General features: G+C 35.8%; 2 protein-coding genes across 6 annotated transcripts in view; one reads left to right on the top strand and one right to left on the bottom strand.

The window, feature by feature from the left end:
* The window catches only part of LOC149086561 (uncharacterized), a 51836-nt gene extending 39786 nt beyond the window's left edge, over positions 1-12050 (bottom strand). Inside the window, exon 1 of one of the 4 annotated variants that reach the window (XM_089256036.1) lies at positions 11945-12050. Coding sequence is in view for 1 of the 4 variants with exons in the window: in XM_089256035.1 (XP_089112161.1) it covers positions 11890-11891 (2 nt within the window). In the remaining 3 variants the exon portion in view is untranslated. Of the gene's footprint in view, positions 1-6478; positions 6719-11880 lie in introns of those variants that run through there. The other 3 variants (XM_089256039.1, XM_089256035.1, XM_089256040.1) reach the window with 3 other exon arrangements.
* An 80-nt stretch (positions 12051-12130) lies between these two features.
* Positions 12131-16322, top strand: part of LOC149086562 (uncharacterized) — a 35099-nt gene continuing 30907 nt past the window's right edge. For both annotated transcript variants that reach the window (XM_089256029.1, XM_089256030.1), the window contains exon 1: positions 12131-12348. The gene's annotated coding sequence lies outside the window, so the exon portion shown is untranslated. The remainder of the gene's footprint in view (positions 12349-16322) is intronic.

Genomic DNA, 16322 nt, shown 5'->3' on the forward strand with positions numbered 1-16322 from the left:
ATTTTGGTCAACAAAGAACCAATATATTTTTTAAGGAAAAAAAAAATTATATTTAGGCCACTTTGATTTGTTTTTTTTAAAAAACCACTTGGTTAAATATTTTATTACTATCATCTAATTTTTTATGGATTGTAAAATCAAAGCTGTTCAAGTAAATCTTGATCATAGTCGCTCTGCTTCTGCCATACTAGGTAAAAAAAATGCTGCTAATGAACTTTTCCAGTATTGCAGCGTGGGTAAAAAGAAACTCATCCTTGGTTGTGATGTTAATGCTCACCATGTTCTTTGGGGGAGCAGTGATTGCAATAAACGAGGTGAGGATCTTTTAGAACAGTAGTTCTCAACCTTTTTTGTCCATGGCCCTCTTCCAACCATTTCTCATTCCCCTTGTGAACATGACTATTTTTCTACAACCCCCCCCCCTTTTCCCATTAGACGATAGTTATTCAAAAATTGTCTGGTATAAATATGTTTGAATTTAATTTGATTAATTTTTAATTTATGAAAGTAACGAAAAAGCAAAATAAACAGAATACAGTAAAAAAAATAGAATATATTATTTTCAATCAATGTAAACTTGGTGCTTAGTCATCAAGTTACTGTACTGGATGAAATTTGTATTTCCAAACTAGTTTTTTTGTGTGTAAATAATTATGGTTTCATTGAGAAATGTCAGTTGTAGCTTCCAAAATATGCATTCTTATAATGATAAAAATTGCAAACAGTGGTAGCAAGCAGTTTTATTAAGTTTATTCTCTTCATGTGGATAAAAGTAGAGAAGGAGTAGCCATACAAATGAGTCCCAGTTGAAAAGTTGAACCTTTCACATCATTTTTAACAATAATACATGTATCAAGGATATAGGTTCATGTTGTAGCCCTACTCTGAATTCAAAAAATTAACAAAATATGTGTGAAAATTTTTTAAATATTTGTTTGAACCATTCATTCCAGAAAAATGATGCAGTGACAAAAGTGTTCACATGAGCTAAGATTAGTGTTATTTTTCAGGAAAAAACATAAACCCTGCCCCACCCCCTCCCGAGAAAATTCTGCATACGCCTATGCATGTGATCATAATGGTTCATTATCAGGATTTCAAGCACATCGGAAAATATAGTCAGATTTCCAAATAAGAAAATTATCAATTTGTTGACTTCAATTTCGATACGGTGAAAATCTGATATTTTGTTGGATGACAAGCTACCTTTACAAGCTTACCTACTATGCGAGTTGGCACAAAACACAATATTTGTTGTTTAAACATAGCACAATATTTTACATAACAGTCCGCACTATATTTAATATACAAGGCACATAGGTAACGGGGCATATGACATTTTACTGACGAACCATTGGTCCTAGAGGCATACTTCCAGCTGGAAAAAGTACCAGAATAATATGTAGTACCTCAGATATCTGATTCATGTTGCCAGGGGTTGCATAATTATCAAAATAAAAACGTTAACTTTTTATACGGACACCCTGTGCCCCAAAACCCAATTGAAAAGTTGTTTCCCTGTCTCCAACAAAAAAAATTCAACGTTTCTAAGTGCAATACTCACTACGATATTCGAAGAAAGTTGAAAAAAAAACAGCATTAAATGCGGGGAAACTATTTTACCCGCATTTAACACTGCTTTTTCCCAAATTTCCTCAATTTCTCGAATTTGCATATATCAGTGAATATTGCACTTAGAAACGTGAAATTATTTTAGTTGGCATTGGGAAACACAGAGCAACAACTTTTGTAAAATATGTAACTTTTACATGTAAAATATTGTTTTAACGAAAACTTTTCTGATTCCCCGGATAAGTTCATATAGGAACAATACAAAAAATCTGGAATTCCTTTGTAACAAAATTTCGTTATTACGAAGTGATTTCTCGTGTCTCTGGGAATTCATTATAATGGGGGTTGACTGTATTCCCCCACCCCCAAAAAAAGTTGACATTTTTGCACTAACGTAATTAAACTTCTGCAATTTAATCTGAAAACAGTTTTTTTCACTTTTATAAATTTAGGAAGGAAACAAAAGGAAGAAAGAGTGAGAAGAAAAAAAAAGAAAATGGCCAAGAGGGGCTCAGTTGTGCGTAAATGGCTTGAAATTCCACTTGTCAGCAAGGGAATTCACGCTTCACTCCCAGTTTTATGACAAAATTTGACAGTTTTTGCAGATTGTGAAAACACGTCGCTGAATTGGTTTTGCATGCACATTATCAACACTAAAAACTATAAATTTTAGGCTAACAGATACAAAGAGACGCATTGCTGGTTATGGACATTTTAAAGTGAAGACTTTCGTGAGAATTTATTGCACTTTTCTGAGAAATCAGCAGATGCAGTGAGTCTCAAATAAACAGATTTAAATGTGGTCATACGCCCTTTTAGAATTTTTTTCTAATGTCCACAACATTGTTCTTGCAGGATAGGAAAATTGCATTGAAATTATTTAGTATGTTGCAAGCCAGTAGGCCAGCAGCAGGCTTGAGTAGTAGGGCAGTTAATAGGAAGCATTACAGTATCAATTAAAAAAACTTTAAAGGTGTGGTGTCAATCTTAGAGGAAGTCCCAATAGATTATCTGCTTGGATTGCTTATAGAAACTAATCAGAAACCAAATGACGTTACGACCATCTTAAATATGTTTAAAATTACATTTTTCCTGTTAAATTGGAAGGAATGGCACACGAACACTTACGATTGAAACAACAGTAATTTTATGCACTTACAGTTTCTTATACAGCAATGTAGTTTAAAAAAATTAAATTTCGCAAATATTTTTCCTCATGTGTCTCTTGGAGTTCGTTAGAACTGAATTCGACTTTATTTCTATTCAGCAGAGGCAATGTATTGGCACCCCCCCCCCCCTCAAAATTCATAAAAAAAATACCCCAGAGCAATCATTCTTTATTCGATTTTTATAAATATATTCCCCATCAGACCACTCAGTGCCGGCTGAAGATAGCTTTGTGCTGAACTAGATGGCTTTTCACCTGTAATTGCATGAAAAAACCATGGCGTTTTTTTTTACAAGCTTTAATTTTTCACTCATCTACTTCTTGGATTACATTTACTACCAGCACTCAAAAGAGTGTCAATGAATGTCTTTCTTTATGGCAGCCCTCTTTGAATGAAAAGTCTTCGAACACACACAATTTTCTGTCTTTACAGTTACTCCATTTTGCTTAACCCTCTTCTATAGTTTGTGTCAAGGCCTACTGTCACCCCCCAAGTCGTAAAACCACAGAGATTACATGAACCACTTTTTTTATTTCATGTTAATGTTACTTGAATAAGGGAAAAATTTCAAAAAATATATGCTATGCATTTTGTTTGAAATTAAATTGTTTTAGTCAGAGTGACTAAAAAAAATTTAATTTCACAAACTTCTTCGTGGCCCCCGTATCTGCAGCCGTGGCTCCCCTTTAGCGAGATTTTCATCCGTGGCCCCCCCTGGAATATCCTAGGGACCCCGGTTGAGAACCACTGTTTTAGAATATATATTACACTACAATCTGTACATTCTTAATAAAGGTAATGAACCTATTTTTGTTACTGTTAACAGAAGTGAGGTTATTGGCATTACATTATGTAATAGCTCATGCTATGATCACATTGAAGACTAAAAGGTCTCGCATGAAATCATGCAGTCAGACCACCATCTGATCATGTTTACTGTTGAAGGACCAATTAGAACAGTAACAGTAAGTAGAAATCCAAGGTTAACTAATTGGGTTGCTTACAAAGAGGATCTTCAGGCCTTGACATCTGGTCAATTTGGAAAGTTTTCCTGTGTACTCGATTTGGAGCTGTCTGTTGACCAGCTGCAACATATTCTCCAATATTTTCACCAAAATTGTAAGACTACCAATGCTGAATCACGGAAATTAGTGCCTTGGTGGTTAAAAAAGCTGAGTAAAATGAGAAAAAGCTGTAGAAGGCTTTTAACAGAGCTAAAAAAAAGTGGTAAGTGGCAGGAATATAAAAAACTGTATTCATTGTTTATAACAAAGCCATCAGAGATTCCAAGAGAGCCTCTGGGAGAAAATATTGTGATGATATTAATGATATCCCTGCTATGGCAAGGTTGGTCAAAATGATGTCCAAAGAAAGAAACTGCAGTTTGAATACCATCAAGCTACCTAATGGTAAATTTACAGAATCTGGGAAAAAAACTCTAGCTGAAATGCTTAGAGTACATTTTCCAAGACCTATTCCGACTGATAACAGTGCTAGTTATCACGCTCTTTCTACAACTACTTGTAGTAAGAGTAAATAGGATCTAGTCAAGAAAGTGGTCACGTATGACAAAATTATTTTTGTGGGCTATAAACTCCTTCAAACCATATAAAACTCCTGGTAAGGATGGAATGGTTCCAGCTCTCCTTAAGGAAGGTAAACAAATTCTTACTCCAATTCTCTGCAGAATCTACAGAGCATATATTGCTTTTGGGCATGTACCAACTGCCTGAAGACACACTAAGGTAATTTTTATACCAAAAATTGGTAAAGATAATTACTACGAGGCTAAATCTTTTAGACCAATCAGTCTCAAGTCTTTCTTACTGAAGACGATGGAGAAACTCATCAATAGATATATTAGAGGATGTTTTAATGACAGTACCGCTGTCTACTTTTCAATATGCCTATCAACCAGGCAACCACTGATACTGCTTTATATAATTTGTCTCGCATATCAGAGAGAAACATGAATGTTAAAGAAATAGCATTGGCTGTATTTCTTGATATTGAGGAAGCCTTTGATAAGGTTCCTATTGACACTATTCTTCAAGCTCTTGAGAGAAGAAGTGTTAATAAGACAATTATTAATTGGATCAATAATTTGTTATCCTTCAAGTGCATAAATGCATCTCTATGTGGAGATAACATGATGATTCATGTACAAGCTGGATGCTCGCAGGGAGGTGTACTCTCTCCTATCTTGTGGTGTCTAGTTGTGGACTCACTTCTGGAAAAAATGGCTAGATCTGAAATGGCTTGCATTGGTTATGTTGATGATGTTGTAATTGTCGCTAGGGGCAAGTACATTAATACTTTATCTAGCATTATGTCTGATGCCCTTAGGAAGGTTGAAAAATGGTGTGACAGTGAAGGACTTTCTGTTAACCCACAAAAGACAACCATGGTTGCTTTTACCAGAAAAAAGGACCTTTCTTTGAAAACCATCCAAGTTCTTTGGTCAAACTCTTTAATATGCCAATGAGGTTAAATTTCTAAATGTGTATCTAGATTAGAAACTGACCTGGAAGAAGCACCCTGAGTTTTGTCTGAACAAAGCTAAGAGAGTTTTTGGGCCTGCAGAAATGCTATTGGAAGGACATGGGGATTAAATCCTAGAGCCACCCACTGGATCTACTCAATGACCATATCTATCCTATTATTACTTATGATTCTGTTGTCTGGTGGTCCAGAACAAGGTACAATACGGTTAAGTCGGATTTGGCTAAACTACAAAGAATGGTTTGCATGGCCATCTCTGGCTGTATGAAAACCACTCCTACTGAAGCACTCAAACCTTTACTCGGGATGCTTATAGAGACAAGCAATCATCTGTATGAAAAGATTCAAGAATTTGGATCATTGGAAAGAGTACTCACAATACTTATCATGGGATAGTCTTGATGTAAATAATACACAGCATCCATATTTGAACATGCCAAGTGATGGCATGCTTTCAAAATTTGCATTTAATAAACCTTATATGGTTCAATTCCCTTCTAGGGTAGACTGGGGCATTGCTCCTACTCACAGTGATAGAAATCTTATTTGGTATACTGATGGCTCTAAGCTTGGAAACAGTACTGGAGCTGGAGTATGCTGTCTAGGAGATGGAACAGTTATCATATCCTTTAGGTGGCTACACCACTGCTTCTCAAGCTGAAATCTTTGCAATTCTCTTGTGTTGCAAAATTTGCATAGATAGAGGGTTTAGTAGAAGATGCATTTTTATATGTTCTGACAGTCAGGCTGAGCAGATGGCTCTTCAGAAGTCTGAAATCACTTTTCATGTGGTCTGAGAGTGTTACACTGGACTCTGTAATTTATACAACAACAACATAGTCAAGCTTCGCTGGGTACCGGGTCATTCAGGTATCTCAGATAATGAATTGGCTGACAAGCTGGCTAGAAGGGGTTCTGGGACTCTGTTCAATGGTCCTGAGCCAGCTTTGGGCATTTCACAGGAATTCATCAGAAATACTGTTTTCCACTCATTCAGGAGAAAACAATACCAAGATTGGCTGAACACTGATGGTCAGCGACAAGCAAAAGAGATAAATTGTGACTGCCCTAGTTTTAGGCAGGAGCTGATGAAGATCAGCAAAAATGGTATTCGTAGAGCTGTTGGTATACTTACTGGCCACTGTATCATTATATCAAGGCATCTTTATGTCAAAGGAGTTAGTAGTGACTCAACCTGTAGAGGTTGTTTATATAAGGAAGAAACAGCTACTCACTTTCTTTGGGAATGTGAAATGCACTCTGCACACAGGTTTGAGCACTTGGGCTGTCATTTGATTGAACCATGGGAGCTTCTAGACATTCCTATTAGATCTTTGCTGAACTTTGCTTCAGCTACAGGTCTCTATTAAAGACTTCTTTTTTTCTTTTGGGGCTAGTACAATAGACCTCTGGTCGCAATGCTAGGTTCCACTCACCCATAAGTCTAAGTCCAAAGATCAAGCTGCTGGTCACAAATCATCTACTGCCAAAAAAATGAGAGTCCAAGATAGAAAATTTTCCCAAGTCAAGAAGATTTTGTTGAAATTTTTTACCCAATGTTGTACGGCAAAGGTAATGTCCCACACACTAAATTTTATTTCTTTAAGTGATTTGAAATGTGCGATTTAATTATTTTTCCCGAAAGTGTTATTGAAATAATATTTTTTTCATCATCACACATATTTTGAATAAACAGTTCTATTTTGCTTAGTAAATTGAACACAGTTAATCAGTAGTTTAGATAAAGTGGACCATAAAATTAAATATTATCTGCTCTAGACTCAGATGAAAAATTCAAAATTGCAAACTATAATATTTTGCTTTAATTATTATAATAAATTAGTATTTGAAAATAAAACAATATACAAAAAAAGTAAGTTACTCATCATGTTATCATGTGTTCAAAATATCATCCAAAAGCATTTGTTTAGATTTTTGATCGTTTAAACCAGTTTTTGATGCAAAGTACGAAAGCCTGGATAACCAAGCAGAGATCAAGATGTAGTTCGGAAAGAAAATTCACATTCCCTGTGGGGAATTGAACCACCAATCTCTCACTGTCTGGGTGAGTGTTCTAACCATTGAACTACAGACAGACAGACATGACCTCCCAGAGAGAGACCATCTTGGGATGGTATGCGCTCTTTCCGAAAGGGATCGACGGTTTCGGAGAGCCCATTGAACTACAGAGGACAGACATTTTCATTCCTTAGAGCATATGTACGAATATTGAACGGGACTGCGCATGGACAGCCTCCTAGCTCAGCTAATAGCTTTTACGACGTTAGCCCCCAGATGACCAATAGCCCCAATCGATTGGTAGCGAAGAACTGGTTCTGGGGGTTGAACTTGAGGGGAAGCGGATTTACTATTTAAAATTTAGTAAAGGCGTGTTTTCATTTATGATGGAAGTGGTGACTTATGTTACAAAACACTGTGTCTTGGAAAAAGTTTGATAATTTCGGGAAAGTAATAAGCAAGGAAGACTGAATCAAAGACTGTCCCTGACTGTTCAAAATTTAGCGATCTGTGTTTTGGCTAGTGCAAAGATTTTCCATTGAGTGTAGACATGGCCACCAGCAACAAGAAGCGTGTATTGGATATGAACAAAAAAATGGAGTTTGTAGAGGCGTGAAAAAAACAAAATTTAAGTCTTATAGACAGCATTAGAATTGAAAAATAAAAGTCCCCACAGACCAGTGAATACGAGAACCTACTGGTTTGCAGGCATCATGACTGGTCCACTAAACAAAGTCTATTCTAAATAATAATTAATTTTCCCAAATATATTACATTTAGAAGAGTGGTATACCACCAAAGGGGTGCAAAAAGCCATAAAAAATCCACTGCAAATCTGTGATTCCCTCATAGGAAGATTCTTCCGTGATCAATTTATCATCGTGGGAAGGGGCTCGCTACTGTTGTGGGCCACCATAATGTTTTTCTAGGTGGTCCTGTTGTTTAATAAGTGGTCTCAGACCATCAATGATTTTGAATGCTAGTTACAGGTATGTAAAATCTTTGTTTCACAAATGTTATTGGTGGTTGTTCTCATTGCTCCTTTTTCTAAAAGGCATGCAATTTCTTCATTTTTATTTTAAATACAGTGAAACCTCACTAAAACAATATTTGATATAACGGTATCCTTTAATACAATAAATCCCTCTTGGAAGCCCTAAGAAGCCTCTTGGCCGACCAAGAGGCTTTAAACATTCATTCTTCACATGCACACCCCTCCCCCCCACCCATAGCGCAAAAAAGGGACACATAATATAGAACAAAGAAACACAAGATTATCAAAGTACCCACGGACAATGCCAAAAAATTCTTAGAATGGTAAAACACGGGCAATTGTAAAAACCAGTCATAGTAAAGGGACAAAAGTCAACTTAAGCGGAATTAAGCCAAATATGTGTCGCGTTAGAGAGTTTCAACTTCATTGAAATTAGTATTGGGCCAACCAAGGGGAATAATAGATGTCGAGTTATCCACGTGTCAAGTTACAGAGAGTCTACTGTATATATAAGTAAGACCAAAGCTGCTGAGAGACATCAGATATAATAGCCAATTGAAATGCTAAGAAAGATTTTTAATCGTAATGTTTTTTCATCATTGTGAGTGACTATCTCCATGAGGTGGAAAGAAGCATACTTGACATAATTCGAAATTTTAAATTGCATAAATTGCACTCAATACATCAGCTACAGAGAGATTGTGCAAATAGTGCTGATTATTATCACGAATGAATGGGTTTTTTTACAAAATGCTGACTCGATGCCTCATTTGTAAATCATAAAATTAAGATATGAAGAGACTATTCTTCCCTATTATTTGTTCTCATGTTTTATCAGTACTGAATATTAGGATGAAAGATTGAAGTCTGAACAGAAACTGTGGTATAACTTGTGATTTTTTCAAGTGCAAAACTTCAGTCATACCATTCAAATTTTAATATAGTATTATGGTAATAAAGTAGTAATAAGTTAAAATCTGAAATTTTTAAAAAGCTGTGATTGTGTTGAAATGCTTCTATGTTCTGCAAATTCAGCAGGTTTAAAAATAATTTTATATATGTTTCTGGATTCACCCACTCAACTTTGGAACAACCTAATGGTTGTCATAACAAAAGAAAAGTGAACAATCAACTTTAAAATGTGTATTTCTTGTTAATAAAAGTAATTTGAAGTTCATAAATAAATCAAGGACTTTTTATTCAAATATACAACTAATAAAACCTTTTAAAATTCATACTATATTAACATTACTGTTGATAAAATCCTCCTGTAACAGCAATAAATTAAGCTTATGATTGCATGATTATGAAAGGAAGTAATTTTTAGAAATCAGTTTCTTCCATTTCTTCCTGCTGTTTTTTTCCAGCTCGGGAAGACCCTCCTTATCTTGGCAGTGACATACCTGATGAACTTTGTAGATATGTTGCAGCGGCCCACTGATTAATGATTAAAGACGTGCCGGGTGCAAAAAACATGTGGCCGTGTAGGATGAGAAAAAGTGCAGAGGAGAGACAAAAGAAGAAAACTGTTATACGAGTAGTCTACACTGGTATTGGAATGGGGTTGGTTATATCTGAACGAACTCCATCTAAAATTTGTTAAGTGTTCATGTTTAATTTTGACAATAATCTATATTAGGGTAATAGTAGTATTATAATTGTGTTAATTTAATTGTCAATAAACAGAAGATTAGGATTATCTTCGACTTACGTACTCTTTAATGTCAAAATGCTTTTAAGCACCCTTTCAAGTTCTGCAGAACTTAAAAGAGTTTCCTCGTCTTTTGCATTCATTCATTCTTAAGCTGAGAAATTGATTACAGCATACAAACTGCTAAAAACTCTTTTGTTTTTCAATGTTGCACTGCAGTGAGGAAAATAAGGATTATTACAATATTTTCTGATATTTTGTAACTATTATTTGTAATAATAATCTGTTTTCTAATGATCTTTAAAATAAGATAAAAAATTTTCATTTTCCAATAGTACGGAAGAGATCAGTGTCATTTAATAAATGAATAATGCTTAATTGTTTTGTTACTTAAAAAAAGGTTAAAAATAATTTTGTCAATTAGATTGAAATTAGATGAATGGACTTTAAACTTTCAGTGAAATTTCTCTAGGTCTGATGAAAAGCTTCAGCTAGATATGTAGTCTTGGTCAAAGGACTGATAGAATTTTGATAATTCATTTTACATATCATAGTTAAATTGTCATAGGCCTAATTCAAATTTATTCAAGGTGTTAAAATGCATTAGCCATATCTAACATTGTAGTGCAAATCATGAATATGGAAGGAAGACTGACTTCTGCTTGGAAGAAACAGTATCTGCAGTTTTTTCCAAGCGGAAGAAACTGTCCAACTCATCAAAAGACTGATGCAGTTAGTAATTTTCATACATAATTAAATTAGTGAAATTAAATTTGGCTCTGGGTTGCCATATTTTTTAACATCTTTCCAGTTTTTGCTGGGTGATACCAGGTGGTGCTGGCTTCGCCAAACAGGATTTTTCTTTTGTTCACCGCGTTTTTTCAAAAACTCAAAACAGCCGTTGTTCCATTTCCAGCGCATCTCTTGGATTATTATTCCTCCCTTCTGTAGCTCATGTCATTTGGATTATTATCTACTGCTCAGGTTGTATCATACCTTTTTATTATTTCGTTGCATTTATTACTTATTCATCCATTGTCATGCCTTCTGTCTAATATCGGTTTATTATTTAAAATGAACCTACAAAATTTTTCCATGCCCGGATCAGTTTATTAAAAAAAGGGTCCGGGTTTTAGTTTTAATGCATAGAATATTCATTTACTCAACATGCTCGGAATTATTATTAAAAAAATGGTCCAGGTGTAATTTTTTGTAACTGATATTTTTTTTCTATTTTTATGCTTGGTGGTTTCTATTATGTTTTGCACGCTGATTGTTTTTTCGGCGTTCGTAGTGTCTGACGGCCTTGGTGACTCTTCGTCAGACCATCAGACATGTTTGGCGCCAAAAATCGCCAAGTGGCGGACCATATGACAGCTGTTCCGAGTTTGCAAGCATGCAAGGGACCAAAAGAGTGACCTAGAAACAGAGGCATATTTACAGGGTCAGAAAAATACATAGAGCGAGGTGGTTCCCCCAAAATTGCTAGAAAATGAGCGATTTTCATGGAGAAACATGGTTCAGCAAATTTGAGGAATGAGCAATCAAGAAAATTAGAATGAGAAAAGGGTGGCAAAGCCATATATCTGTCTCTGTAAATGACAACTGTTGCCGAGAATCGCATTGCTCAGGTAGCATATCGCACTACCTCCCAGATGAGGGATAGCGCCGCTATTCTGCGAGTATTTCTTTCACGGAGAAAAGATTTTTTGAAAAGTTGCAACTCTTTTCAAATGCACACGTGCATTTTTTTTTTTTATCGTATGGTGCCGACAAGGCTGCAACTGTCAGTCGGAGTAAGCAAGCATTTTGGCGCCCCGTGTAATATAGAAGTTGTTAAAGGGTGAACTCTGTGCCCCCTCTGGTTCAGCGCCCGGAGCATCGGACTAGCTTGCTCCCTTCCCCCACAGTTATGAGTGCAGAGGTATGATCGACTATGCATCATAAACTAAAAGAAAGTTACTAAAGCGTACACATATTACATCAGTCCTATCCGTAAAAAAACCAGCAACAAAACCTAATTTGAAAACGCATCACCTGTGAAACCACAGAAAACGAATCGCAACTACAGGAAGCGAGACGACCAAAGCTGTATTTTGGAGACGACCGTGATCAAAGCTGTGACCGTGACTAAGATCGATTCCTTCATTTTATAGAGTGCGTTTGACTATACGGTTTTTCCGGCATTCCCTTTTTGGGTATGCTGCATTTTCGTAATCGATTCTGAAATTCGATTGGTGAAACTGGTTCTTACTGGTTTGGTCAATAACCAATAAGCTTTATTGTTTTTTTTTGAGTAAATAAAGCGTGATTTGTCAGAGTAGATAAAACCGCGGGAAACCATCTCGGCGATCCTTTGTTTTAATTGTGACATTCATTGTTGTTTTTCAATCACATGTTCGTGCAGAAGCAACTCCGCATTTGGTGATATCGCTCTTCCGGTAATTTGTTAATTTTAATTTCAGTGTTGATTGATGTCTTTGGTCATTACCACGAAATGTATTGCGGTTGAAGTTTAAAAAAAAACAATGTAAATGTTTACATCTCTGCGAAAACTGTGTCTTTTCAGTAAATTCTCTGTCAGTAGGGCCAAGATTGAAAACTTCTCAACAATATCTTTTCCGATGTACCTTAAATTCTGCAAAATTTTTTGATGAGGTAGTTTTCTCAAGGAGATCGTTTTTCCCTCAACAAATTAATTAGGCATGGTACGTGTCTATCTAAAATCCCTGGCGGGGAACCAGTATAGAATTCTTGCTTGGAGAGGGATTCCTGGTGATGCTCCCTACAGCAGGGTCACTAGGCTGGGATCTTCGGCAGGCTAGTGAATTGACAATGTGAAAGAAATCGCAGAATTACAATCATCATCTTGGGGGTCCTTGTGGGGCCATGCCCCTGGTTTTGTATGTGCATGTTTGTTGATAAAAGCCAGGGCCAGATTTACCATTAAGCAAAATAAGCACGTGCGTAGGGCATCACGAAAAGTTACCAAAATATTTCATTTTTATTTTTTTAAGTACAATTTTTTTCCAGCATCTCGCAGAAAATTAGAATTGTTGATTGATTGTATAGTTCAAGACCTTCATCTAAAGCATAGTCTCCCAAACTTTTTGTTCCATCGCCCCCTTCATCAGAAATTTTTTCCTCATCGCCCCCCAACTCAAGTAAACCCATAGGATCCAAAGTTAAATTAGTAGGTTCTGTCGCCCCCTTGGACCATTCCATCGCCCACCAGGGGGCGATATTGCCCACTTTGGGAAACACTGATCTAAAGGATGCACAAATGTAGGAAAACTAATTACAAACTATAAATCATGTTGGGCACCCCCCCCCCCTACCAGCTAAAAATGCCTGCCTACCAATTTGCATACCAACTATAGCAAATTCTAAACAGATCTAATTGGCATGAGAGTTGTGTCTGGATGAGACCTTCACATTAAGAGTAAGCTAAGTTCTATAGAAAAAAAGAACCACGCGACTTTAAAAATGTGCAAATTTTCATGAGTCATTAGTGAATCAATTGTATAGTTGCAGGGGTGTTGTCTTATTTTTAATTATTATTACCTGTGCAAAACATTTCAGCACACCTCTGGCATATAAGCTGCTTCAGTAAAATAACCCTGAAAACTCGCAGATGAAATGCCAAAAATTATGGTTTTCTCTGTGAATCATTGTCCAGTACGCTTAATCATTGTCCAGTTTGAAATTTTGCATAAAAACATTTTGTTTTTTTGCATCCGCACACATAGGCTACACAGCCTAGAGCCATTCATTTGCAGTGGATCTATAACATTTAGAATATACGTATAAAGCAGGGTTTAAGCTAGATAAAAAATTCCTTTCGCAAAAAAGTAAAAATGGGGAGGAAAAGCTTTAGTAAAATGCTACAATGCTAATGATTGATGGTTGGATGTCTACTCGTTCCGTACATCCTGTACGCATTTTCGCGAAAGTGACTACCACTTCTTTCGCATTCTAAGATTTTATTTTGCATTTTGCGAAAAATATGACCATAACTTGAACCCTGGTATAAAGAAGCTTCAGTTCGATCCACTGTAGAAATAAAAGAAATGTTAACAGAACACAACTCGAAAATGTATCAGAAAAAACAAGTACCCAATGACTGTGGCTCACCAAAAAAAATAAGGTACCTGTGAGTAATATCAGCCATGCTGAGATTCAGTGGTATATTCAGTGCTTTTAAAGCCGTTTTGTGAGATCCTAACAAGCAGTCAATGGGAGGAAATTACATATTTTTTAAATGCTTTTGAAAAAAAAAATTTTAAATTTAAGATCAGTCTTTTTGGGAAGTATTAAAGAAAAATTCCAAAAACTTCTAAAGATGTTCCAAAAAAAAAATAATTCAAGAAATATTATCAAAGACTGCAAATAAACAAAAAGGGAAAGGAAATACTTTCAATATCCGTGGTTGAAAATATTCAAATCATATTTCTGCCTTAGATTAGTTACTTCTGAAATACAGGGTGATTCAGAAATGATGGGAAAAACTCTTTAAGAGGTGATAATACACAACAATGCAAACAGTTATCATCGAAGAATGCATGGTCTAACATGAAACGCAAATTCGCTGGCACTTTTCGAAAAGACCGCTCCACAAACATTAAAACAACATTCCTGTTGAAATTTATCGGGAGAAAAAGAACACGTATGCAAATGTAACCAGGGGAAGAAGAAGAAACCGTATGCAAATCTGCATCACAGTGAATAAAAGGCGCGGATGCCAGCCCTGTGAAGTTATTCCAGCGTGCGCAACTATTCTAACAGTTGTAAAGTACGGGGTAGTGGCGCACTTTAGTAATACTGAAAAAGCAGACGTGCATTTCATTTATGAGAGAACCACAGAGGCGGCACTGATGTACAGTGAGTGTTTTCCCCACGGACGGTTGACCAATCCGAAAAGATTTGCGCCTTTGTATCTGCAGCTGTGCTGAACAGGGTCCTTTCTTGCTTCCTGGTCTGATGCAGGTTGTACCAGGTGTGGAAGACGAGATTTTCCCAGGTTACATTTACACGCATGGTGTTCTTTTCTTCCAGATAAATTTCAACAGGAATGCCGTTTTAACGTTTGCGGAGCACCCGTTTCATACATTCTTTGATGACAATTGTTTGTATTGGTGTGCCCTATCACATCTTAAAGTTTTTCCCATCTTTTCTGAATCTCCCTGTATAAAAATCCATTTAATTTTTTCTTCATTCATAGATTCTATATATATCAAGTTAAATATACTGTTAGGGACTGGGGGCACCAAAACCATTCTAGTGCTTAGGGCCTTCAAATGTCTTAATCTGACCCTGATGAAGCGTCACGTTTTTCATGTGCTGTATCTCATTAACCGAAATGGCGACCTGGTCCATATTCCAAGGTATATGATGTATCTAGTATTATTATCATCGGGTAGGCACGATATCAATAAAATTACAAAACCATTTACCAAGGGCTTTATTTAGTCTAATTTAATGAATTCTTCATTGACAGATGGCAACACAAAATACACACATAACTCTGACATTATTAATACATTGGCTGTATATATAACACTGGTGTACGTCTTGCACAAACAAAACCTACTGAAATCTCAGCCGGAAGGGGGGGGGTGCTATGTGAGAGGTAGTCCTCCTATATGGGTTATTCCCAAAAAAAGTGTACAAACTGTTCCCGAGACGTCACAATTTTTTTTACAAAATTTCAGAGCACTCTGGTGGTAATTTTAATTTTTTTCTAGTTCTTCATTTAAATCTCTGCCATGTAGTGTTTCTTAATTTGTTTCAGATGGTATCTAATTTTTTCAAAAAATCATTGTTTGTAGCAAAATGTCAAAATATGGCTGTCCCAGCTTAAAAAGATGTTAAACAAAGAGATTTGGTGCAAACCTGGAATTTTTTTTCAGAAAACTTGGAATCACATTTTATATATGTGCCATAGATGAATAAAACTGAGAAAATTTTTTTTTTCTTATGAAAAATTATTTTTTTGTTTGTGTCCCGAAATTTTTCCCATTATAAAATGTCCACTCTGTTATGGTCATTTGGGAAATATATTTTTATACCAGAGTAAATCTGATAACTTTTGAACTCATTGAAAGGTTTATTTTAATTCTTGATCAACAATTTTGGGTTTGACTTTTGCAAAATGACTTAATATTCATTGCATGTCTTTAGTACCAGATTTTTTTTCTGTCAGATGTCCACTTTGTTACGTCATTATCATAAATAATTAAGATTTTTTCATCTATATCAGCATCTAGTGATAGCACATGAAGATATGCTTCAAAATATAATAAAACTTTTCACAAATCATTTAAATTTATAATGAAGAAAAAATTTAGGCTAATTTTTCCGCTGTTACATCTTCCAAAAACCCAACCAACGCAACAGAATAGAAACTATGATTTAA

Source organism: Pholcus phalangioides, unplaced genomic scaffold (genome assembly GCF_987345545.1).
Source record: "Pholcus phalangioides strain wild (caught in Gottingen) unplaced genomic scaffold, Ppha-v1.0 ptg000004l_1, whole genome shotgun sequence".
NCBI classification, from domain to species: Eukaryota; Metazoa; Arthropoda; class Arachnida; order Araneae; family Pholcidae; genus Pholcus; species Pholcus phalangioides.